The sequence below is a fragment of the Podarcis liolepis genome, assembly GCF_965112155.1.
Source record: "Podarcis liolepis genome assembly, chromosome: 5".
Classification (NCBI taxonomy): Eukaryota; Metazoa; Chordata; class Lepidosauria; order Squamata; family Lacertidae; genus Podarcis; species Podarcis liolepis.
This window is the reverse complement of record NC_139556.1, coordinates 85,437,229-85,461,923: the sequence shown is the minus strand read 5'-3', so window position 1 is coordinate 85,461,923 and position 24,695 is coordinate 85,437,229. Positions and strand designations below refer to the sequence as shown.

The 24,695-nt window shown below is 43.3% G+C and overlaps 1 protein-coding gene across 3 annotated transcripts in view; it reads left to right on the top strand.

Moving 5' to 3' along the window:
* The window catches only part of SLITRK3 (SLIT and NTRK like family member 3), a 40,702-nt gene extending 32,265 nt beyond the window's left edge, over positions 1 to 8,437 (top strand). For 2 of the 3 annotated variants that reach the window (XM_083503999.1, XM_083504000.1), the window contains exons 3-4: positions 6,145 to 6,258; positions 7,459 to 8,437. In XM_083503999.1, coding sequence (XP_083360125.1) covers positions 6,145 to 6,258; positions 7,459 to 7,514 — 170 coding nt within the window. In that variant the 3' untranslated portion in view covers positions 7,515 to 8,437. Of the gene's footprint in view, positions 1 to 6,144; positions 6,259 to 7,458 lie in introns of those variants that run through there. The other variant, XR_014526364.1, reaches the window with a different exon arrangement.
* Positions 8,438 to 24,695: the final 16,258 nt, after the last annotated feature.

Genomic DNA, 24,695 nt, shown 5'->3' with positions numbered 1-24,695 from the left:
CAGGGGTGCTCTCCATCCCGCACCTGAGCAACATGCCAAACAGGAGCAGGGAGAGGATGGGCTTCTGTATCTCTCAGCAGCACAGCATCCCTTGATGGCAGGGGAGGTGGGCAGATGGCGAGATTCAGGGCAGTGGTGGTAGTGGTGCCCTAACCTGAGGAGGCGCACATATATGTCCTGCCGGTGCTCTGCAGCTCCGTCTGGCAGCAGCAGCAACGCCACATGGAGGTGCTGGTTAGGGTGCGCAACACGTGCCTTAATAGGTGCAACACTTACGTTGCCCTGGGCACTGGCAACCCACGCTATGCCACTTACCTCTTCAGACTGAATCCATGTTCCAGTAGAAACACATGAAGCTGCTTTTTACAGAGTAAAACCATTGGTCCCTCTAGCTGAATATTGTCGATACCAGAGGTGGATATTTCAGGCCTCCAACCTCCACCAGCCCTAGCTAGCATAGTCAATTATCAGTGGTGATGGGAACTGTAGTCTAGTACCCTGCCTACATTCAATAACAGTGCCTTTCTGGAATTTCAGTGAAGGCCTCCCCCTCAACCTGGAGATACCATGGACTGAACCTGGGATCTCTTGGGTACATAGCTACTGAGCCATAGCCCTTCCCCAAAAGGTGGTGGGGTGGGGAGGAGGTTATGAAGCTAACTGTCATCCAGTTTTGTTTTCTCCAGAATATGCTATTCAAAAATATAATGCCTCTGAACTATGGGTGCTCAGATCATTTATCGTGGCCAGAAATAGACCTGTCTGCAATTAATTTGTCCATTCCTTTTTAAAGAAGCCATTTAGGCTAATGGCCATCACTAGAGAATTCTGAGCATTAATATTCCCTTGTGAAAAGAAGGATTTTATATTGTCAGAAAAGGAAAGAAATTAACTGCCAGCTTGACAACCGTTACAATTAGAGGCCAGAGTCTAGCAGGTTATTCACCCAACCAACTCTGTTTTTCATACTGCGTGTGAACACATTTCTATGCCCAATTTTTATAGATAATAAATTTAAAATTGAATGGAACTTATGATTTTGAAATGCAATGCTTTTGTGGACGTCTTTTTAGGCTGCAATTCTATGTATGCATACCTGGGAATAAGGCTAAATACAAACCATGCCTTTAAATCACATTTAAAGCGCGCACGCACGCACGCGCACACACACACACACACACACAGGCTCCTGGGCAATGGAGTTTCTTAAGGGTGCTGTAGCTATGAAGGAGGTAAACTGTAGTTCCCATAATTCTTTGGGGGTGATTTAAAGTTACGATGTCCCATTGAATTCAATAGGACTTACTTCTGAGAGGACATCCATAGGAATGACTGTTAATCTTGAATATATCCATTAAGAGGTATTGGGACCTGCTACCTTCTCAGCTATTAAGAAACCAACTGCTAAAGAGGGCTTGAGAACTGAATACACACAACTAAATGGCTTGATTTACTTACATGCTCATTGGAAAAAGGAAATTGTAGCCATTGTGTAAACAATAAATTTGTCCATCCACAGCTGGGCAATGTCTTGAACAGGATCAAACAATATGTTGCAAAAGTTTTGGATGTCCACATCCAGCACAACCACATGATCTATCATGCCAGCTTCCATTATGTTTCCATTGTGTTGCAGATAAATTACCTCTACCTCACTGGGTCCCTGTGACCAGATGAACAATTGCCCCATCTCTCCCTTTGGAGAATTTACTCCTGTGTGCAGATCAATAACCCTCCAGCCTCACTGACTCATTAAACCATTAAAAAAACAAAAACAAAACAAAACCCTACAAAAATATTGCATGCCTTTGCAAAACTATAGCGTTACAAAATGGACACTTCCCTTGTTTTGCATGTAGGACTGTCTGCCTACACAAAATGCATAGCAGAACATTTATGAAAAAAGAATGGATGTTTGTAGTAGATAGAAATGGGCAATTTGCTGGGCTAATGTCACGTGGCCCTTGGCCCAATTTGAAAAGTCAGTTCTGAGCTCTGGCGAAAGTGATTTGTTCCTCTCCTAGCAGCTCAGTGGGAGAGGAGAAAGAGCAGAAAGAGAGGTCTTAGAAAGAAGGAGTTAAATGTGGTAGCCCCACCCACTTTTGTATCTGGCCCCACCTATTACTAGCATGTGGCCCCTGACAGATTACTTCCAAGGGAATGAAGGCCTTAACAGGGGAGGGGAGGGATTGCCTGCACCCGGTCTAAGAAAAAAGGAGCACATCTTTTGCTTAAATTATTAAGACCACTCCACAAACATTCCCAGTGCCAATAGACCTATTGCTTTATATGCATGCTGGTAACATTTAAACATAACATTTAATATTTAAGAGCTTCTTAGAAGCCATTTCTACAAATCCTTTTCCACTGCTGGCCACATTTCTTTTAATTTGTTCTCTCCTCGATGCATCACTCGACTTGGAGGGGAATTGAAATTCATGTACCTAATGAGCTCAAGTTGTAGTTTATCTTGAGAATAATCCAATAGAGGAGCAAATTCAATAGTGGTGTTGACATTATTCCAGTTGGATTATTCACTCAGAAACCATCTGCTGATTATTCTTAAACCTGTTGGCAACAAGGGAGCAAATCGTATTCTTCACCTTCCTCACTTTTGGGTGGGGAATCTTGCCAAAGAAGAAAGGAAGGAAGAAAAGCGGTTTTTTAAGGGCGCTGTCACACAGCCAGGAACAATCCATATCGACATGGCCTATGTTATCTTATGATACGAGGACACCATAACTGCATGTTGATGCACAGGTCTCTATTTTATGATGCCACAGCACTAACTCTGAGCTGGCTGACCTGCATTTTGAAAAGTGAATCATGGGGGATGAGCAGACTGAAGGATAACCGGTATGAATCCAATAGATACATAGACAGATGTAATGTGGAAACCACCTCCACAGTGTAAAACTGCTGGTTGTTTGGAAGCACTGCCATCAATCCCATTATCAACACATTTCTGTGCTGTGGGCTGCAATTTCTCAGAAGATAACTTTCTGAAGACATTTCTTTAAAAGCTCTTTCTTGTCCCCCCACACTTACAAAACCAAATATTAAAAGCAAGTGTAAAAACAAGAGTTAATAACATCTGAAACCACTCACTGGATAAAAGACAGGTCCACAGCACTGGCGGAGGAAGAGGAGTGCGGGAGGAGCACACTGCCCCCAGCAGTGTGATCCCAGTGGGGTGCCATCGTGGCTGCCTCCCCGCCCACGCTGGGCGCCACGCTCCTGCAGGCGGTGTGCCCGGCCCCCAGGCCACACACCATGCCCCTGTGGGCAACATATCATGCCCCCAGGACGGGTCCCCACCTGCTCTCCGCCCCCCCGGTGCCTGAGCATGAAGCTCCACCACTGGTCCACAGCCCACTAAAATCCCACCCCACTAAAAGATAACAAGAAGATTAAGGTCCAAAGGCCTGCTGAAGAAAAATGATTTTGATTGTTGCCTAAAAACAAATAGTGATAGGGCCAGGTATGCTGCCGCCCCCCTCCACCCACCCCCTGAGGAGACACATGGAGAAGGACCCAGGTTGGTTCATGTAGGGTAAGGCAGTCCTTGAGGCATTGAATATTCACTGAATATTCTCCACCATTGTTTGTGGGGGCTGACACTGCTACTTGCCCCACCATTCATAAAATGGCTGAGAATTGGTGTAGGTCTTGGGCACGGCCTGGGGTATCAAAGAAAGAAGGAAAGAAAGAAGGAAGTTAGTGATAAGGCCAGACATACCTCTGCTAATGATGAGATCCACCCCTGAGAAACTGCTGGAGAATTTCTCTCCTGTCCTCTACACTGGAGAAACTCAGTGGAAAAGCTATTTCCAATTTCTTTGCCCACAAACAGGGGGGAGAATTTTGAGAGGCCATTTCTGCACACCTGTCTTAGGGCCATCAAAAGGACAAGAAGCAAAAAGGCAGTGTGTGTTTGTTGCATGGTGTGCAATTTTGGTTTCTGTTGTATGGAAATAACTTTACACTAAAATCCCACACTACAATCTACTCAGAAGCAATGTAAGTAAACATAGGATTGTCAGTTTTAAGTTCTATCAGTTTCTCAATCTTAAGCTTGCTTTGTTGCATTTTCACATAGCATTTTTTTCTTTAAAAACAGCATGAATTATTGCACACATTCTTCCTAACATATGCAATTTTGTTTGCAACATGGCCTACTATACACCTTTTTTGCAAGCAATTTTCTCTGATATAATGTTTTATATGCTATTTTCACTCATATATGCATTTTGGTGCACACTTCTGGGTTAGAGAACTGCATCACAAAATTTGGAGCAGTGCGAATTTTTCAGGAGAGCTGTGTTTTGGTTGGCTTATTGGTTCAGGAATTGCAAATCAGGGAAGATCACATTCCAATGCCAAGCGAACCAATTTCTTCCCTGTCTCCACCCTCCAGAATTCTAAAGGAATTCTAAAGAACCCTGAGAAAGAGGCAGAAAAATGGAAACTTCTTTCCTAGGAGACAAATACTTCCAAAAAGTTGGAGGACAGATGTTGGTACAACACGGGGATTTATAGTCTTCTTGAGGAGAACAGTCAATGGCCAGCCTGGGAGAGACAATTCACCACAGTATCTAAAGATCTTTTACTGCCAAGGGCAGGGGTCACCAAGCTTTTTTGAGCCAGTGGGCACATGTGGAACTTTCTCAGAATGCCATGATTGCCAGCCACAGCATGCCTGCTGTGGGGGCATGGCACAACATCAAATGGTTACCAAGGAGGGTTGGCATGTCAGAAAATAGCTACTGTGACATAATGTGTGTGGCATCATGGCTGATGCAAATAAAAGAGAAGAAATAGATATAATAGCACAAAATGGTTTGGGAATGCCCTCTCCCCATAAGCCATTTCATAAATATGGGGAAAACAGACCTACATAAACCATCCCTATACTCACTTACAGAGAGACCCTCTTGGTATCTCTCTTCTGTTCAGAACAGATGGGAAGGTGGGTGTCCATTCCTGGCATCCAATGATATGTGCCATGTTGTCATGGAATGGCTGGATGCAGAAGAACGGTGGAGGAACCAGCTGGAGAACCACCAAGGGAAGAATCCTCAGAGCCTGGGGAGTGGTGGTGGGACAATGATGAATGGTCAGAGGGAGAAGAGGAGACCAGGAAGAGGAGGTGTCAGAAGCTGAAGAAGTAACAGGGTGAGCTGGGAAAGCTGGTGGCAGAGAGAAGTCTAGAATCAGAGGCAGAAGCTGAAGCTGAAGCAGGAGAGTGGGATGAGGGAGCCCAAGAGGCAGAGATAAGTCAGGCTGGTGAAGAGTCACAGGTGTTTCCCTCTTCTGCTGCAACAAGCTCCCCTCCAGGCACAGTCTCTGACTGCTTGGAAAAAGCCCTGGAGAGGAGGGAACTTAGATGGCTGTGAGGACGTGGAGGCTTTCAGTCTCAGAAACTGATTTTCATAGAGTAAGACCACCAGGAGTGAGCTCATTAGGCCTGGCGCTCAACCAAGTCTGTGCAGATTGTGTTTTTGCTAATACAGTAGTACATCGGGATGTGAACGGGATCCGTTCCGGAGCCCAGTTCACATCCTGAATAGAACTTAAGATGTGTTTTGCCACTTCCGCACATGCGCATGACGTCATTTTGAGCGTCTGTGCATGTGCGAGCGGCAAAACTCAGAAGTAACACGCTCCATTACTTCCGGGTTGCCACGAAGCACAACCCAAAAGCACTCAACCTGAAGCACATTCAACCCGAGGTATGACTGTGGAGTCAACTAACTCCAATTTTGGACTATGTGATTATTGATCAGCATACTCCTGTGATATGCATTCAGTGTAAGAGATGCTGAGCTGGCGCAAATTAGAAGAGTAAGCAGTTCCTCATCTATTGTATAATTTTGAGGGAATATTTCCTGAGACCTTTTGCAAACACATTAGGAGTCACTGGCAGGTAGGTCCCATGCCAGTGATCCCTGGTCTAGGGATCTGCTCCAACATTTTGCCTTCTTGGCTCAGCACCTGAGGCATAGCCATGAATTCCTGATTCCAGCCCCAGCAGTTGCATTACATCTATGCATAGTTGGCAATGAACTTTGGGAGCGGGATGCACCCACAGGGAAAATGTTGCCTATCACTGCTGTAAAGCAATAATAATTCCTGTTTTTACAGATAACACACCTGAGGTTGAGAGACAGCAACTTGTCCAAGGATACCCCATGACCTTTTGGCTGAAGACGGATTTGAATCTGACGCAAGCTTTCTATGCACTGGACCAGACTGCCTGTCAGTTCAAGAATTAATATGTACTCATTCACATGTAATATTTTGTGTGTGGCTTTTCTACAAAATGTAATCAAAGCAACTTTCAGTTAAAAATGATGACGTTGTTAAATTTGCATACACCAACTTCCCAGCAATGGCATCAATTGTTTAAGAAAAGGCACCAAAATGAATCTTGCAGACCACAGAATTAATGCTTCATATCATTGCCATGAATCAAAACAACTCAGAACAGAGTCAGAAGTGGGAAAAGTCTGAAGGATGGTACTCAGATGGTGAAAAGAAACAGCATCCTAACTGACCTTATGTGGAGATTAAGGGCCTATCCATACCTCAGCTTAATATGGGTTGTGAACCCCTTCTGTCTCCTTAAATTCCCCTCATTCATGTATTCTTCTCTTCCAGTTATCGCTGTTCCACAATTTCTCCTCCCTAAATCCAGAGGTTTGCATGCTTTGAAAATACAAATTGGAGAGCTGTATCAATAGCACAGGAAATCTCTTAATTTAGAAGGAGAAAGTGTGGGACAGCAGTAGTTAGAGAAACCCATGCGGACAAAAAGGCACAAGGATTCACCATCCACATTAAGCCAAAGTGTGGAGAGGCACTAGGGAAGACAGATTCCTTGAGAACTGAAGATAGCTTGATTCAAGGTTATTTTCTAAATTTAGTGGACATATTCAAGGTCTCGGGATGCAGGTGGCGCTGTGGGTTAAACCACAGAGCCTAGGACTTGCTGATCAGAAGGTCGGCGGTTTGAATCCCCGTGATGGGGTGAGCTCCCATTGCTCGGTCCCTGCTCCTGCCAACCTAGCAGTTCGAAAGCACGTCAAAGTGCAAGTAGATGAATAGGTACCGCTCTGGCGGAAAGGTAAACCGCGTTTCCGTGCGCTGCTCTGGTTTGCCAGAAGCAGCTTAGTCATGCTGGCCACATGACCCGGAAGCTGTACGCCGACTCCCTCGGCCAATAAAACGAGATGAGCGCCGCAAACCCAGAGTCGGTCACGACTGGACCTAGTGGTCAGGGGTCCCTTTACCTTTTTATTCAAGGTCTCAGTATGAGTGGATGCAATCACTGCATCATTCGGAAGCACTAAGGCCTGGGAGGGGTGCTGACTTCTAGAACTGTAATTCCATCCTTAAAAAAACAAAAAGTTTGGTTATTTATTATTATTCATTTAAATATTTCCTCTCTCTCTTCAGCCAGAAAAAGCTGCCCAAAGCAGTTTACAGATCAATCAAGGCAAGGCAGAAGATAAGGAATGAATCAAGGAGGTAATTCTGGGACCTACCATTTCATCATGAAGATGGGAATCTTCATTTCAGAGGTGGATGCACTATCCTGCAGCGAAATACCTGCTCCCATCAGTGGAGCAACAATACCAAGAAGAATTCTGGCTCTACAATGATTCCCGATGGTGAATCAACCCAACAGGGAAGCAACCCAACAGAACAGTTGCAGAAGTTCCAGGGCAATGAATGGCAGCTGCAGAAACTCATGGTTTGCTCAGGTTATGCTCCCTGTGGACTGTGCCTATTATTATATTATTTTATTTAAGCTTCAAAAGCACAGGGGATTTGTCTTATGAAGATCTTGATTTTTGTTTCCAGGTTGCAGCTACTACCAGGACCATTATCAACATGGCACATTTAATTTCCAGTTTTTTGTTTTTTTTTTAAGATTGCTGTTGCATTCTCCTGAGTAACAGCTGGATTTTGTATTTTCATATATGGGGCCTAAACCACTGTATTTTCATGGGAAGCTGCCCTCTCCTGAGTCAGACCATTGGCCCAACTAACTCAGTATGTTCTACTCTGTTGGGCAGTAGCTCTTCAGGACTTCTCCAGAGCTCCTGGGGATTGAACCTGGGACCTTCTGCATGAAAAGCAGATGCTCTACCACGGAGCGATGGCTCTCAGAAGCAGTTTTGTCTTCCTAGCAGCTCTGGGTGCAACCCAAAACCTGCAGAGCACCTAAAGAACCCCATTTCCATGTCTGCTACCTCCTCCCTCATTCCATCTTAAAGGTGTGACCAGATGCACATTTCACTGTTTCACCTTTTTTGTGCCCCCCCCTCCATTGCCAGCCTTGCCCCATTTATCATGTAGCCTGATGAAGAGTTTTGCAGAACTCAAAAGTTTGCACACATTTTTGGTTGGCCTAATAAAGGTCTTACAATAATATGGATTTTGGTGTTTTCCTTATGAGCCACCATGGCTTCCTTTACTCTTTGCATTCTTCTAACCATTATCCAATAGCCATAAGGCTGCTCGACTGAGCAAAAGAGACAAATCCGGTTAACTGATTAAAATTGAGAATGGTATTAGAACTGAAATGGCACCAAATGCAGAGATTAAGGAAAACAAACTTCCCAACAGATGGTTTCTTACCTGAGTTGAAGAGTTCTAGGTCTGTGCATGAGTGGATGGAATCACTTCAGTGTTTTCAAGCACAAAAGGGGTTTCACTGCAACCTAGTTTTAATTTCACCATATTTTCAAGTTCTTTTCCGAGCACAGTTCAAAGGGTTGGTTGTGACCTTTAAAGCCCTAAACAGCCTCAGCCCAGTATACCTAAAGGAGAGTCTCCACCCCCATCATTCAGCCCAGACACTGAGGTCCACCTTTGAGGGTCTTCTGGTGGATCCCTCACTGTAAGAAGTGAAGTTACAGGGAACCAGGAACAGGGCCTTCTTGGCAGTGGCGCCCACCCTGTGAACCACCCTCCCATCAGATGCCAAGGAGATTAAAAACTACACAATTTTTAGAAGACACCTGGAGGCAGTTTTTAAGGTATGGCAGTTTATTATGTTTTTATATGTGGTGGGGAGACCCAGCCAGATGGGCGGGGTATAAATAAGAAAATTATTATTATCATTATTATTTTGTGAGAGCGTATAAACATTGGATAGGACGCGGGTGGCGCTGTGGTCTTAACCACAGAGCCTAGGGCTTGCCGATCAGAAGGTCAGCGGTTTGAATCCCCACGATGGGGTGAGCTCCCGTTGCACTGTCCCAGCTGCTGCCCACCTAGCAGTTTGAAAGCACGTCAAAGTGCAAGTAGATAAATAGGTACTGCTCCAGCGGGAAGGTAAACGGCGTTTCCGTGCGCTGCTCTGGTTTACCAGAAGTAGCTTAGTTATGCTGGCTACATGACCTGGAAACTGTCTGTGGACAAACGCCGGCTTCCTCGGCCAGTAAAGCGAGATGAGCGCCGCAACCCCAGAGTCGTCGATGACTAGACTTAACAGTCAGGGGTCCCTTTACCTTTATAAGCATTGGACAAACTCTGAAACCACAGCCACTTGGTTGTACCGAACAAAGTTATTGCTGGCTGAGCATAGCAGAGCCAAGAATCAGTCAGCTGAGCCAAAGATCAGCTGCATCCTAAGCTGCTCATCCCATCAGATCTTGCCTTAGGAGAGTCCCCTAATTCTATTAGATCCCATTCTTCCATTATTACCTAAAAAAAGTATGCCTCGCCAGAAAGTGATGCCACATATTCAGGATCATGGATATGTACATGTTGTAAAGTTAAGATTTTCTAAATTATTAATCTGCTAGCTCCATGTATCCATCCCATTTAGTACTTAGCGTAGATTCCATTTAAAGCCACATGGAACATTTGCATACATCCATTTTAAGTAATGCACATCATAATTCTCCTTACTACTGCTGACCAATTTACTAATCCACACCGTGCCAAGCAACTACTCATCATAGTGTCACTTGCAATTGCCGATAAACTGCAATAAACTACTAGAATGCACACAATGAGGTAGAAATTGGTCTAATCCAGGGGTCTGCAACCCGCGGCTCCGGAGCCGCATGTGGCTCTTTTACATCTTTGCTGCGGCTCCGGGGCGGATACTAGCGAGGGGAGGAGGCGCATTGTGCGCCCCGACACTCCTCACTGTGGCGGGCGCTGTACTGGCTGTGACGTCGGATGGGGGCAGTGCGTGCGTTACTCACGCACCGTACTGACGTCACCTTCCCGCCCGCTGTCAGATCGTGGCTCCGGAGATATATTTGTTTTAAATGTCGCAATGGTTTTGCGGCTCCCAGTTGTTATTTTTTCTTTGGAAACGGGTCCAAGTGGCTCTTTTTGTCTTAAAGGTTGCAGACCCCTGGTCTAATCCTTCTGAGGGGTGCTGCTATGCTGCTCGCCTGTACTGACACTTGTCTTTAGATGCTTACGGGATGGAGAGGAGGAGAAGAATATGTAAAGCAGACTTCAGCAAGCACTACTTTGATTATTTCCTGTGAATTATTCAACATAAATAGAACAAAAATAATCCTAAATAATTTGCTTAAATGGGGACTAAACTGATGAACCCCTGTTGGTCTCTTAACGCTATCGCTGGCATAATAGGCTGAACAACTTTACCAACGAGGCAATATTTATTTTTTCTTCCGCAAGGTTTGTGGCCTGAATGACACTATAATTACAGCAAAATGCACAAGTCATTTAAATTACCATAGCAATTAAAGCAGGCTAAGGCACTGCAATTAGTTTCTTGCAAGATACACAATAAGTGTTTCAGGATCCCTTATTCTTTGCCGAAACAAAAGCTTTGCTTTGTTGAATCAGGGTTTCAGACTCAGAGCAGAACAATCACAGTACACAGTAGATGGTATTCAATTTAGTTTTACTGAGAGCAGATCAACTGAAATTAATGAACATCTCTGTTTAGTTGAATACCGTCCAGTTTGTCTGCATCTTGGTACATGCATGCAAGTGTCCATACACTACAAAATGATTGTCAATATATGTTACCCAGAAGAGGACAGGGATATCTACCCAAACACCTGATCCAAAGAGGATCAAGCAAGGCCAGAGACATATAGCAATTAGTGCCAGCTGGACAATGAGTCATTGAGATAGCTGGTCACAATGACAGGGCTGTTACAGTTGTCCAGCTGGCACTAATTGTTATATTTCTATAGGTAAACATTAGAATTCCAAGGCATTCTGCAGCACCCTTGTGCAGTATTCCCCCAGTTCTCCAATACAGTCATACCTCTGGTTGCGAATGTGATCTGTGCAGGAGGCACGTTTGCAACCCGCAGCATTCGCAGCCTGAAGCGCCACATCTGCGTACGCGTGTCACGCTATTCGGCGCTTCTGTGCATGTGTGTGACGTCATTTTCTGTTTCTGTGCATGCATGAGCGCCAAAACCTGGAAGTAACCAGTTCCAGTACTTCCAGGTTCGGCACAGTCTGCAACCCAAAAACATGCAACCTGCAGTGTTCGTAACCCGAGATATGACTGTACTGTTCCGCAGAATTACACAACCCTAAATCTGGGCCTGTATTATTTTTTCATTAAATTATTATGTTTTCAATAAATCTTCCACACCTTCTCGGATGTCAAAAAACACATGTTCAAAACGGTAATAACGATCTTAGCAATTTCCTCACTACAGAAGAAGTCTCTCTTTTGAAATCAAGAGAAGTATTTCAGTCGTTTTTGTTTTACCGTTCTTTCTCGGCATCAAAGAGAACATTATCCGCAGCACTAAATTATTGTATGCTGACAATACCCAGATCATACTTTGATTTGGTTGTCAGGAGGAGAATGTGAAATTCTTTCTTGTCCCGTCAGCAGATTTGAGAGTGTCTTGAGTGACAGCGTAAGGCTGGATCACTGCCAGATGTAACATTTACAGCAGGCATAGGCAAACTCCGGCTCTCCAGATGTTTGGGACTACAATTCCCATCATCCCTGACCACTAGTCCTGTTAGCTAGGGATGATGGGAATTGTAGTCCCAAACATCTGGCGGGCCAGAGTTTGCCTATGCCTGATTTACAGTGATAAATATAACAAAATGAGTAGTCTTGGTATATTTCTCTCTGCATGGTATTACCAAACTTACCAAGGGCTTTAAGGTCATTACAACCCATGGGTGGGGCGAATAGTTACTCTTTGCTTGTCCATTGGATTGGAAAGGGGAAAGCCTATCCACAGGCTATCTAAAAGAGGTTATAATTCAATAATGAATTAGCATGTAATCAAGTTGGCTTGGAGCTGGGGGGCAATGGTTAAAGGAGAAGTCTTGTCCATTTTCTTTATGTAACATGCATCCTCTTGTTCCTCTTTAACATTTACCTTTTTTGAAATGAAGGGCTAAGCTTATTAATTTAAGAGCGGGTATACAGAACACTTAATTTGAAACAATCATTCTACATATCCTGTGTGGAATCCTGGCCAAACAAGGCATGCTTTTTAAAATTAAAATAGTCCATCATAAACCAAACATGGAGCAAAGGGTAATTTCCCTTTAATTTCCTTGAGGTCATTACAGTCTCAATAGCCTATCAAAAAGCTGAAAACTGCTGCCGGTCATCAATGTATGGCAGAGCATTCTCCAATGAACAGTAGCATGTTTGGCAAGTGAGAGAACTCACCCAAGTTGGCTATGGGAAACGTCTCATCACAAAGGAGTCTCAACATGAGTTCAAGACAGCATTTAGCAGAATGTAATTAAACATCCGTATTAAAATATATTAAAACCACCAACCTGCCCAGCAATTAACTCTGACACAATATAAAATCAAACAGACGAGGTCATTAGAACATGTGTACGCACACAAAAAGTGCTCCCAGGCAGGTGAGGAATTAACTGTTCAACTATATGCTACAATATAAAAGGCTGCATGTTTCTTTTACCTGCTTATGTTTTTCTTAACTGAAAAGGAAACTCAGAGGCTGTTATCAGGAGCTGAACAATGATGGGACTGTGAATGAGTTGTTTAATCACTTCTCTTCCTTCTGCTTGTTCAAAATCACTTGTCCAAAACTGCTTTCCCACACTTGGGGGAGAAATGCAGGGGCCCCCTGTTTCTATGCATGTGGGTGGAACATCCAGCAAGCATCATGGCTCAGTACAGATTTGAATGTTCCATTTTGCTGTAATCCATCCACTAAGCTACATTAACTTAATAATAATAATAATAATAATAATAATAATAATAATAATAATAATAATAATAATAATAATTTTATTATTTATACCCCACCCATCTGACTGGGTTTCTCCAGCCACTCTGGGTGGCTTCCATCAGAATATTAAAATACAATAACCTATTAAACATTAAAAGCTTCCTTAAACAGGGCTGCCTTCAGATGTCTTCTAAAAGTCTGGAAGCTGTTTTTCTCTTTATCTTATACTTCTTCTCCTTTTCTCTGTCATTGCACCATATTTATATCTCAGCTTTCTTTAAAACCCTCAACCCAAGGTGGATTACCAAATTAGGTACTAAAGCATTTTGAACTTAGAATCATAGAATTGTAGATTTAGAAGGGACCTCCTACTCATCTAGTCCAACCCGCTGCATTGTATGAATCTCAAATAGATCATCCATGACACGTGGCCATCCAAACTTTGCTTAAAATCTGGAAGGAAGGAGAGTCCAAATTCATTTCCTTCCTATCAATATGCCAGCCATCGCTCAGATATTTTGAACACTTGCTTCACATTTGAAATTCCTGTTCAAAAGCGGTGGTCTTGCATATCGTAACACAGCGCGAGTGAGGTCCTTCCTGTGGAATGTTGACCTCTACAGATCTTGACTCACCTGTCCTGTTTGCTCTTAGTTATCTCCTGTCTCTCAGGTACTTGCTAGCTTGTTAATACTCACCAGGCATGGTAACCAAAAAAGTTTTGATTCAGTGGAGACAAAACAGAAGGTAAAAAGATCAGATAAGGCTAATTCTAAAAGGAAAGAAGCTTGGGCCTCTTGCATAATACAGTGATCATCAAATGCTATAGCTGCTAAGATGTCTTGTGGTCCTTGCTTTTGCTCAGGATGCCATAATGACAATTATATGATCAGTCAACACAAGCGAACTATACTGGTATAGGACCTATGTTGTTAGATACCTCTGTATTAGTTGCTGGCTCATATTTACTGAGCCAATAAGGGTTCCCTTTCTTCCCTGGGAACTGTGTCATCAGATCCTTAATTGCTTGGAAAAACAGGATGCCACAACACATTCTATTTTTTCCACCTTTTGATCCTGCAGCTATTTAGCTTCTGGAATGGATCCATAACCTTGGATTGAAAGGCAGTGATCTTGGAGTTTATACATAGTGTAGCCACTTGAAGCAGTTTTAAGGTCAAAGCAGCTGTGACACTAAACTAAGCTTGAAGTGTCATGGTTGGGTAAAGACATGTGGGCCATTGAATAGGAGCCCCTGTGCCAGAAGAGGGTGTCTTTGTGTATTTTGCTATACTGTTTGTTCTGTCTTTGTATGTGTGACAAACTTTGGAGATTTATCCTGTGTTTTGCTAGGGCTTGGATATGAAATATTTGGAGACAAAATCTGAGACCCTCATATATTGAGTTATACTCACTTTAAAGATTTAATTAATGAGCTAAAACTAAGAGGAAAATCCCTCAAGGTAGCAATACCCATAAGAGATTTTTCACTTGAAAATTGTACCCAAGTTTTGCAGTCCATCTCCCACAAGGATTCTCTGTACTCTGTTTCCCCAAATCTGTACACACACAGCCTGAGCATCCGCCTTCCTCCTCTTCAAATAAAATGAAAAGCACACTTTTTAATATATATATATATCCAGACACACAGTATTTCATCATTGCCCTCATTGAAATGACTCCTTCTCTGAGAGTATAATAGCAATTTAAATTCCACCATCAGGGATAATCCAAGTGAATTTAAACAACCCACACTCAGAAACTAGGTGATACAGGCAATAATCCCTCAGGAGGGAAGCCTGATTCAACCCCCACTCCCTGATTCTCAATTAAATTTCAAGAATGAACTGGATGTATTGCTAGGAATCGATCAAATTCGAAGTGCAAATGAGTTCCTACAGAAGCACATGAGGAGATTCCCCACAGGGGATTCAAATGGCCTCCCTGGAATATCAGGCCTCTGTGACAGTCAGTGAATTTCTGAAAAGACTCACTTTTTTATAATAGAGGATGCTGCTTCAACACATGACAAGAAGAAGAAGAAGAAGCTGGTCCATATCTATGTCAGCTTGCATTGTGTATTCATTTAGCAAAGCATAACAGAAAGGCCTGCATTCCAAAGCTGACTGTACAAGCACCTAGGAGTCTGTATTTTGGTGATAAACAAAGGGGGGAAAATCTGGGATGGTTCCCAGCCATTCCTCCTGAACCTACCAACCTCTCCATTCTGTTAGAAGACAGAGTACTGCATGCCGCACAGCACTACCATGATCCTGAATGAGGCAACTGCCTTAGGTAGCAAATTCTGGGAGGCAGCAGTGGCACCCTCTTCTGCCTTTTCTCCTTAGCCACCCTTGAATAGCAGAGTTATGTGGGTCATGCCCTCCACCCTGAAGTAGCCTATTGCCCTCAGGTGCACTGGAGGAAACCATCATATTGCTGGTGTCAAACAAAGAGTCAACAGTCCAATCACCTTCTACATATAGAATGCGGTGGGTGTGGACGCCATCTTGCCCTTTCCATCAGACAGCAAAATGCCTTGGGCTGGCCAGCCACATGGTACGCCCTGAACCTCATAAACTAACTTGCTTTCCTTGGGCATAGTGGGGAACTCTGTCAGTGTTGAAGTAAAGTCGGAGCTTCTGTACATGGATTTGGGGTGGGGCGGGGCTGGAAGGAGTATCCAAAACTGCGTTTTGGTTCATGTATTGTACTGTGAAGTGCAAGTTAGGTAGGTTCCCATTAAAATAAGAACTGAACCAGATGTGTTCCTACCCACAAGTTCAGTCTGCTTTTGACGGCAGGTGACTGGTAAACGAGGTTTTCCTTGCTGCAATGGGATGCAAGAAGGTGAACTAATGGGGGCAAACGGCTGACAGCATGTGATACCTTGACTAAAGCATCTGCACTGGCTGCCAACAGATTACTGGATCAGGTTCAAGGTTCTTCTGCTGATATACAAAGTCTTGAACTATTTGGGAACAGGACACCTTAAATCCTTATATCCTAGATGGATTTCTGAACTCATCCATCTCCAAGACGGAGGCAATATATTTCCCTTGCAATTGCATATTGATGAGAGAAGTTTTAATGCTCTACAGACTGTTTCTCCTTATCAGCTTGTTATCTGAGCCCCAGACAACATTGTGTGCCTTGACCGATGGAGAGTATTCAGTCCTTGTGATACGGAAATGAGGTCTGATTTTCCAGGGACTAAGTAACAACTTGAATAAACATAGTCTTCCACAAGGCAGCCTTCTCTTGATATGGTTACTTATAATGCTTACAAAGGACAATGATTGTTCTTTATCACATTTTGCTCTGATAATGACTGTTGTCTGCTGATTTATTTGGGAGCCTATCAACAGTTTGGAAATGCTTGCATTTCAGTGGTGTGGTAGATAAGAGCTGCCTAGTTCATCTCTAGGAGCTGGGAAGGCTTTGAAAGTTTCCTTGCAGGACCAAACTAGACATGACATCTGTCACGAAGGTTGCCCTTGCATAGTTGACATTTCTTTAACCAGTAAAGAAGAGTGGGAGGTAGCTTACCTGCATCATGGAGGGCCAAAGGGAAACCTGAATCATAGTTCCATGATTCCAATCAAAATCGCCTCCACACTTGCTGTTTGCAATGGGGGGGGGGAGTTTACTTGCATAGCCAAGCAAAATATGCTTCTGAGTAATTAAAAGAAATTGGGTTTGATAGCTATAGCTGCAACCTGCAGGAGCCAGGAAGATGTTGTCCCCTAAGAAGCAGGGATCTGGGATTCACAAGAATGGAGGAACTTGATAGACCACAGATAAACAAGCTTCCCAACACAGGACAAAATCTACCTCATTTCTCCTGGTTTGCTATGAAGGCAATTTGGAGCTGTGTCTGTTGAAGCTTTTCAAAGCTCTATTTCTAACACACCTTTGAGATCTACTATGGCCAAGATTGTCAGTGAAGGCATTAAATGCAAAGTAATCATTAAATCATGTTAATGCAGTATTGGGATAGGAATGCACAACTTTAAGTGCCACATAGGCAAAATGTGATAAAAAATAAAGTTAATTACAACATTAACCTTGCTGGCTGATCTCCTCCATTTGCATCTCAGGCCTCAGTCTTTGTAAGGCAGTAGTAGGGAATCTGTTGCCCTCCAAACACTGTTGGACCACAACTCCCATCATCCTTGATCATTGGCCATGCTGGCTGGAACTCATAGGAGGTACAGTCCAGCAACATCAGGAGAGCCTCAGATTCCCCAAGGGGGGAAGAGTCTAAAGAGGTGGAAACCACAGCTGTCAACTTTTCCCTTTTCTTGCGAGGAATCCTGTTCAGAATAAGGGAACGTTGACAGCTATGGTGGAAGCAAAGTTCTCCCTTCATATGTGAGAAGCATGGAGAGTGTTACTTCTGTGACATCAGATACAAAGTTTCCAGAAGCAAAAATTACTTGGTATCTGAAGGCACACTGAAAGCAAAGCAACAGTGTGTAGGGCGTGGACCAGTTAAAACACCCAGAATAATATAAATTGGGCATTTATATTTGCAACCTTTACAAGCCTTCAGAGATTGGATTACAATTCCCATCATCCTTTACCTTTGGCCAAGCTGGTTGTGGCTGGTAGGAATGGGAGTCCACCAACATCTGGAGGACCATGGCAGGTTTCCCTCTGCTTATATAAATGAACCGTAGAAAAAGAGGGATTGAAACCATGGACTCAAAATTGAGGTTGCCCTCCTCAGTCAATTAACTGTCCAGGCTCTGCATGGACTGAGCACAGCACCGCTCTGAAAAAGAGGAAAATAAATGTATAGTGTAGGCTGAATAATTTGCAATTTACTCTGACATATTAATATCCTGAGCTTCCATGAGGAAGTCACTGCACTTGTGACATTTCACAACCACTCTCATGCTTTCAGACTTCAAAATTTCAAAACAACACGGTGTTGTCGAGAAGGGAAGTTTAATAAATTGTATGTCTGTCAAAGGCATATAGGCTTGTTTGCTTGGAGGACCCTACAGGCATTCAGCTTAATGTGCATCAGCTGTCTCTTCCACCAAATGCATGGACAGTCGATCCAATTGGATGGCAATACTGCAGGTATGGTCAATGGACAGTGCTCTGCACTTCTCTCTGTGAATTCATACATGCCTGAAGAGGAATTGTGGAAGGGGCTAATGCATTCTTAGATGATGATAATAATAATAATAATAATAATAATAATAATAATAATAATAATAATAATAATAATAATTTATTTGTACCCCGCCCATCTGGCTGAGTTTTCCCAGGCACTCTGGGCGGCTTCCATAGAAACCAAAAATACACTAAAATATCACACATTAAAAACTTCCCTGAACAGGGCTGCCTTAAGATGTCTTCTGAATGTCAGGTAGTTGTTTACCGCTTTGACATCTGATGGGAGGGCGTTCCACAGGGCGGGCGCCACTACCCAGAAGGCCCTCTGCCTGGTTTCCTGTAACTTGGCTTCTCGCAGTGAGGGAACCGCCAGAAGGCCCTCGGCACTGGACCTCAGCGTCTGGGCAGAACAATGGGGGTGGAGACGCTCCTTCAGGTATACTGGACCGAGGCCGTTTAGGGCTTTAAAGGTCAATACCAGCACTTTGAATTGTGCTCAGAAACGTACTGGGGGCCAGTGTAGGTCTTTCAAGACTGGTGTTATGTGGTCTCAGTGGCCGCCCCCAGTCACCAGTCTAGCTGCCGCATTCTGGATTAGTTGTAGTTTCCGAGTCACCTTCAAAGGTAGCCCCACGTAGAGTGCATTGCAGTAGTCCAAGCAGGAGATAACTAGATACAGTACAGTACAGTATATGGATACAGTACAGAAAAATGACTGGCCCAAATTAACATTTGTAAGATAAACAGGAATCATCTCTCCTGGAGGCTTCCCAGCTGTTCCTTTTGTAACAGGATTCTTGACCTTTGGTCCCATTCATCATAATGTCAGCTGATAGATGTAATGAAACAAACAGTTCTAGTAAAAGAGATGTTTTATTTAGGGCACTATATGTGGTGATGGGTTTTTTGGGGGCGGGGATTATTATTAAATGAGTTCTTGAGTATATCTGATATGATAAAAGTGTGGCATAACTAGCCTCATAGAACCAACATCCTTAAGTTACTTCCCTTACCTTGATTGAGTTGCCATATTTCAAAGAGTAAAAACCAGGTCCTCCCAAAAGTTGTTGAGCTTTTCTTTAGGAAACCTTCAAATCAGTGTGTAAGGAGGTTTCACCTAGTTGTTCCAGCTCAGCCACATGACTCTCACCAGCCGTTACTATACCAATAATCTAGGAACTTTTGCCACTTTGTAACTAAACTAAGTTTTATTGCCTGTGCAACTTTTATGACTGATGTATGGAAAAACACGTGAATCTGACATTTGGAGAGTTTGTAAGTAAATCATTTTTTAACTTACCAAACATGTGGTCTTTTTCCTATGCTGGCAGAAGGAGACTTCGGAAAGAAACTTTTTAAAGGAAAAAAATTGGAACACATTTGGAGGGGCACATTCTAAAGGGTTTACAGCGTATTTTTTTATGCTGCAGGTTTGGTGATTTTAAATCTCTGTCTGAGTTCTTTCTCCAAATAGTATTTGTCCCTAATTGGATCTTTGCATCCAGGAATTCTCCTTTCTTTCACACTCTCTCTCTCTATGTATATTGCACCAACAAAAATCCTGTCAGCTCGGCATATGACAGGCACACATGGCAAGCAACACAGTGCATGCAGGCCTGGTGGAGTCAAATCAGGTTCCTGAAGCAATTTTATCAGGCCCTAACAAATATGCCGACCTTGCTGACAAAAATCCGTATAGTTAAAGCTATGGTTTTCCCAGTAGTAATGTATGGACCATAAAAAAGGCTGATAACTGAAGAATTGATGCTTTTGAATTATGGTGCTGGAGGAGACTCTTGAGAGTCCCATGGACTGCAAAAAGATCAAACCGATCCATCCTGAAGGAAATCAACCCTGAGTGCTCACTGGAAGGACAGATCCTGAAGCTCAGGCTCCAATATTTGGCCACATCATGAGAAGAGAAGACAAGACTCCCTGGAAAAGACCCTGATGCTGGGAAAGATTGAGGGTACAAGGAGAAGGGGATGACAGAGGACAAGATGGTTGGACAGTGTTCTCGAAACTACCAACATGAATTTGACGAAACTTCAGGAGGCAGTGGAAGACAGGAGTGCCTGGCGTGCTCTGGTCCATGGGGTCATGAAGAGTCGTACATGACTAAATGACTAAACAACAACAACAAAACAAATATGTGTGTGTGTGTTGAAAGATCTGCCCATTCTTTCACTTCTAAGTAAAACGGAGATAAATAGATGACAAATTTGTAAGAAGAAAAACACAACAATTGAATTGTTCCAGAAATCTTAAAGTTCAAAGATTTCTGGAACAATTTAATTGCTGTAGTTTTAATAATCATACTTATAAACATAATCATAATTATAATTTATTTATACCCTGCCCATCTGGCTGGGTTTCCCCAGCCACTCTGGATGGCTCCCAACAGAAGGAGGAGGAGGAGGAGGAGGAGAAGAAGAAACATCAAACATTAAAAACTTCCCTAAACAGATTGAATGTTGCTTCCTTACGTACAGCAGGCAATAAGAATCTTTCAAAATTCCAAGTTTAAAGGTAAATGCTAAAGATTGGCTTTGGGGTGGTCATTGGCACAATTCTAACCCTAGATCCAATTGGATGAGCAAGTTAGGATGTGGTGGATCTGTAGTTCAGCTGGATGGTTTCCAGCTCAACTGTTTGGCACTATCATAAGTCCCTAACTCCAGCTCAGCTGGAGATAACACCAGTGTAGCTCCCCCCATCCTGGCTCAACTGGGGCTGAGCCAAGCCTGGAGGAACTTACACTGGCATAAGCCCAGAAAAAAAGTGTTCCAGAATAGTGGTGGGGCTCAGACTAAGAAGTGGGAGCCTACGCTAGATCCTACCTCTGTTCAGCTCAGTCACTGTTTGGCAACCTGGAGGAATTTAGTGCAAGCAAAGGAGGGTGGTCTAACTCAAACACTGTTTTAAAGGCTTGTTTCCCCTCTGCCAGGCTTAGGCCAGCTCAGTTGGCAGGAGTCCTGCTCCTGAACAGAGTTTGGATCTGGTGTTTTTTGCACCAGCTTAAGTTAAACCAGTGTAACTTAAGCTTCCTATATTTACAATCGCTCCCTAAGAGAGCAAAAGAAAATCTTGAAAAACAGGAAGAAAATTTACTAGTCCTAAGCTACAAGCACTTCAGACTGTGAACATTTTAAGAGAATATTTTTGGAAAACAATAATATTTTATGGGGGTTTTTTCCCCTTCAAAATTAGCACAATAAAACACTGGCTATTTTAGTTCTTGAAAAAGGATCAAGCCTGTTCACATTGTGGCATGTGCAGCCACTGCTCAAGGCGTCCAATATTTATTGCCACAATTATCAGCCAAATCATTGCTCTTTTGCTCCCCTCCCCCCGAAGAAAGTCTAGGCTTTTATGAGATTTAAATGACTATAGATGGCCTAAAAGGTTATGTACAACACAATGCTGGTCTTTTTTGATGGAAAAAGAGGAACTGCATTTCAGAGGCAAGATGAGTAACTGTTATTATGCAAAGCTTTAAAAACTATTACCAAACAGCTGGCAAAAGAAGAAGTTTGTGATAGCGCCATTCAGACTTCTACAAGTATATCCTTCAGGAAGAATTTCCATGGCCTGGTTGGGGTCCACTTCTGGAAAGAAATGTGAGAGTTGCAGGCATTTTAAGTTCATTGATTGGTAGCCTTTGCTGAGCAGTAACTGAAAAAGAAAGGAATTTGGTAACTAAGGAGCAGCAGAAGTCCAATGTGGGTGCATCTACCATGCACCTAAGGGCCAGACAATTTGGGAAAGCTGTGGCTAAATGATAGAGCATCTGCTTGGCATGGAGAATCTATCAGGTTCAATCCCCATCATCTCCAGGTAAGGGATGGAGAACTGCTGCCAGCCAGTGTAAACAATACTGAGCTGGATGGACCACAGATGTGACTGAGTATAAGGCAGCATCCTATGGCTACCATCAGAAATTATTAATCCATGCTCGGCTTCATGATTCCACCACTGAATTACTGCCAACCGGAACGGGTTACTTCCAGGTTTCGGCGGTTGCACATGCACAGAAGTTCTAAATCGCACTTTGCGCATGCGCAGACACAGTGAATTGCAAGCCGCGTGTGCGCAGATGCACCGCTGTGGGTTGCGGACGCTGCGGGTTGTGGACGTGCATCCCACACGGATCACGTTCGCAACCCAAGCATCCACTGTATAAGATAAAAACCAAATATAATTAAACCTACATACAGCAACAGTGTTTTGTGTTGTGTAGGCTCCTATGATGTACCGGTAAGTCATGGGAAATGACTAGAGAATCCTGTTTGCCTTAAATCGTCCTGGATTGCTTAAACTAAAAGGCTAAAACTAGTCTAAGCTTCCCTTTTAAGCTACAAAGGGATGGCACTCTGCTGAACTCACAAACATGAGCAAGGAAAGATTAATATAATCTCTCTGAGAATCTGCTCACATCCCTGCAGATTTTGGCAGATCTTGGTGTTGATTTTGGGCGAGATGGCAGTGGCATTTCTCTGTCGCTGGCAGTGGCATCAGGGCAGGTGGGGCACCCATGGGCATGTCTCCTGAGGGGCTTGTCCTGATTGAGGCAGAAGCAGCACCTTGCCTAATGCTGGGGCCCCACCTGCTAGCCTGCTCCCTAAACTATCACTGGTTTGCTCATTTCTATATATAGGGTGCCTACATTCTGCATGGACTGGTTGCATAGCATGTATTTCACTATTAATATACTTCTTCTTAATTGTATTTCAGTTCAACAATTACTTTGATAAAATACATATTTTGGCTTTAAGATACATATTAGGTCCATAAATTACCATATAGCATATATTCAGTACAAAAAACAGTGACAATTTCTTGTTGTCAAAGGACAGCTGGACATATAAAAGGGCCCCATTACCTTCAGTAGCTTAGGGCCTCATCAAACCTAAATCCGGCCCCATCTCTTGCTCTTCAACAAGTATTCTGAATGAGTAAATGTTAATTTTACCTTTTACTAGACTGTTTGTGTGATTATTGTTTCAATGGAGAGAGAAAAGGGAAATGACTAGAGAATCCTGTTTGCCTTAAATCGTCCTGGATTGCTTAGACTAAAAGGCTAAAACTAGTCTAAGCTTCCCTTTTAAGCTACAAAGGGATGGCACTCTGCTGAACTCACAAACTTGAGCAAGGAAAGATAATCTCTCTGAGCATCTGCTCACATCCCTACAGATTTTGGCAGATCTTGGTGTTGATTTTGGGCGAGATGGCAGCGGCATTTCTCTGTCGCTGGCAGTGGCATCAGGGCAGGTGGGGCACCCATGGGCATGTCTCCTGAGGGGCTTGTCCTGATTGAGGCAGAAGCAGCACCTTGCCTAATGCTGGGCCGACTCTGGGTACTTGACTTCCTTCAATAAATGGCCAAATGAGAGGAGGAGAAATGGCAGGTGCCAAGTTTGTGTAAAGCAACTGTAGACACAGTGACACCATCTCCAGATTAATTGACAGGGGCCAGGTACCTGCTGAACTTTTCTATTGTACTCAGCACTGTAGAACTTCCTTCCCTCTGCCATACGTGAACCATCATCCGTCAGTCGCTTCAGATGTCATGTAACGGCATTCTAATTTGCTCAGGCTTATCCTAACTACTAGATTTTGGTGTTGTTGTTTTTAAATATCTGCTTTTATGATACTGTTTATTCTTGTTGTACATCACTCAGAGATTTTAAATGGTAAGCAGTGTAGAAATGCTTTCAGACAAACAAATAACCAATCAATAAATGGCACTAATAGCCCAGAGTACTTACAATTTAACAGGCCCTTCACCCATTCTTTTGAGGCAGGAGTAAAGTAAAGATTAAATCAGGGTTGGGAACATGTGGCCCTCCCAATATTTCTGGATTCCCCTCATCCCTGACCATTGGCCATGCTGACAGGGGCTGGTGGGAGTTTGAGTGCGACAATATCTTGAGGGCCAGTGGTTTCTCCCCCCTGTTTTAAGTCCCTGTTGTTAATCATTATGTGTAAGAAATGCTAAAGTAGTGATGTGATTGTTGTTTCAGATTCATTAATGCTGAATAAAAATGTGTGGGGGGGGGAGTGTCGTTTTCTGTCTGTGACCTAACCTATTCCAAGGCTTGATGCAGTAAATTCCTTTGAAATTCTGCTCCGATGTTCTGTATCCCAAGGATGCAAATAGTCAGAGGGTCTAAAAATGAAGACTTTTCTGGAGTCCCTAAGAAGCACCAAGAGCTGTAACTTCTACAATTTTGAAGCCATGCTCAATTCTGTTAGATTAGTCTCTCTCTCTCTCTGAAATGACCTTATAGAACTACATATAAATGCAAGGTCAGATCACCCTGAAGACCCGTTCTTAGAATACATTAGCTTTAATGGAAAGACATT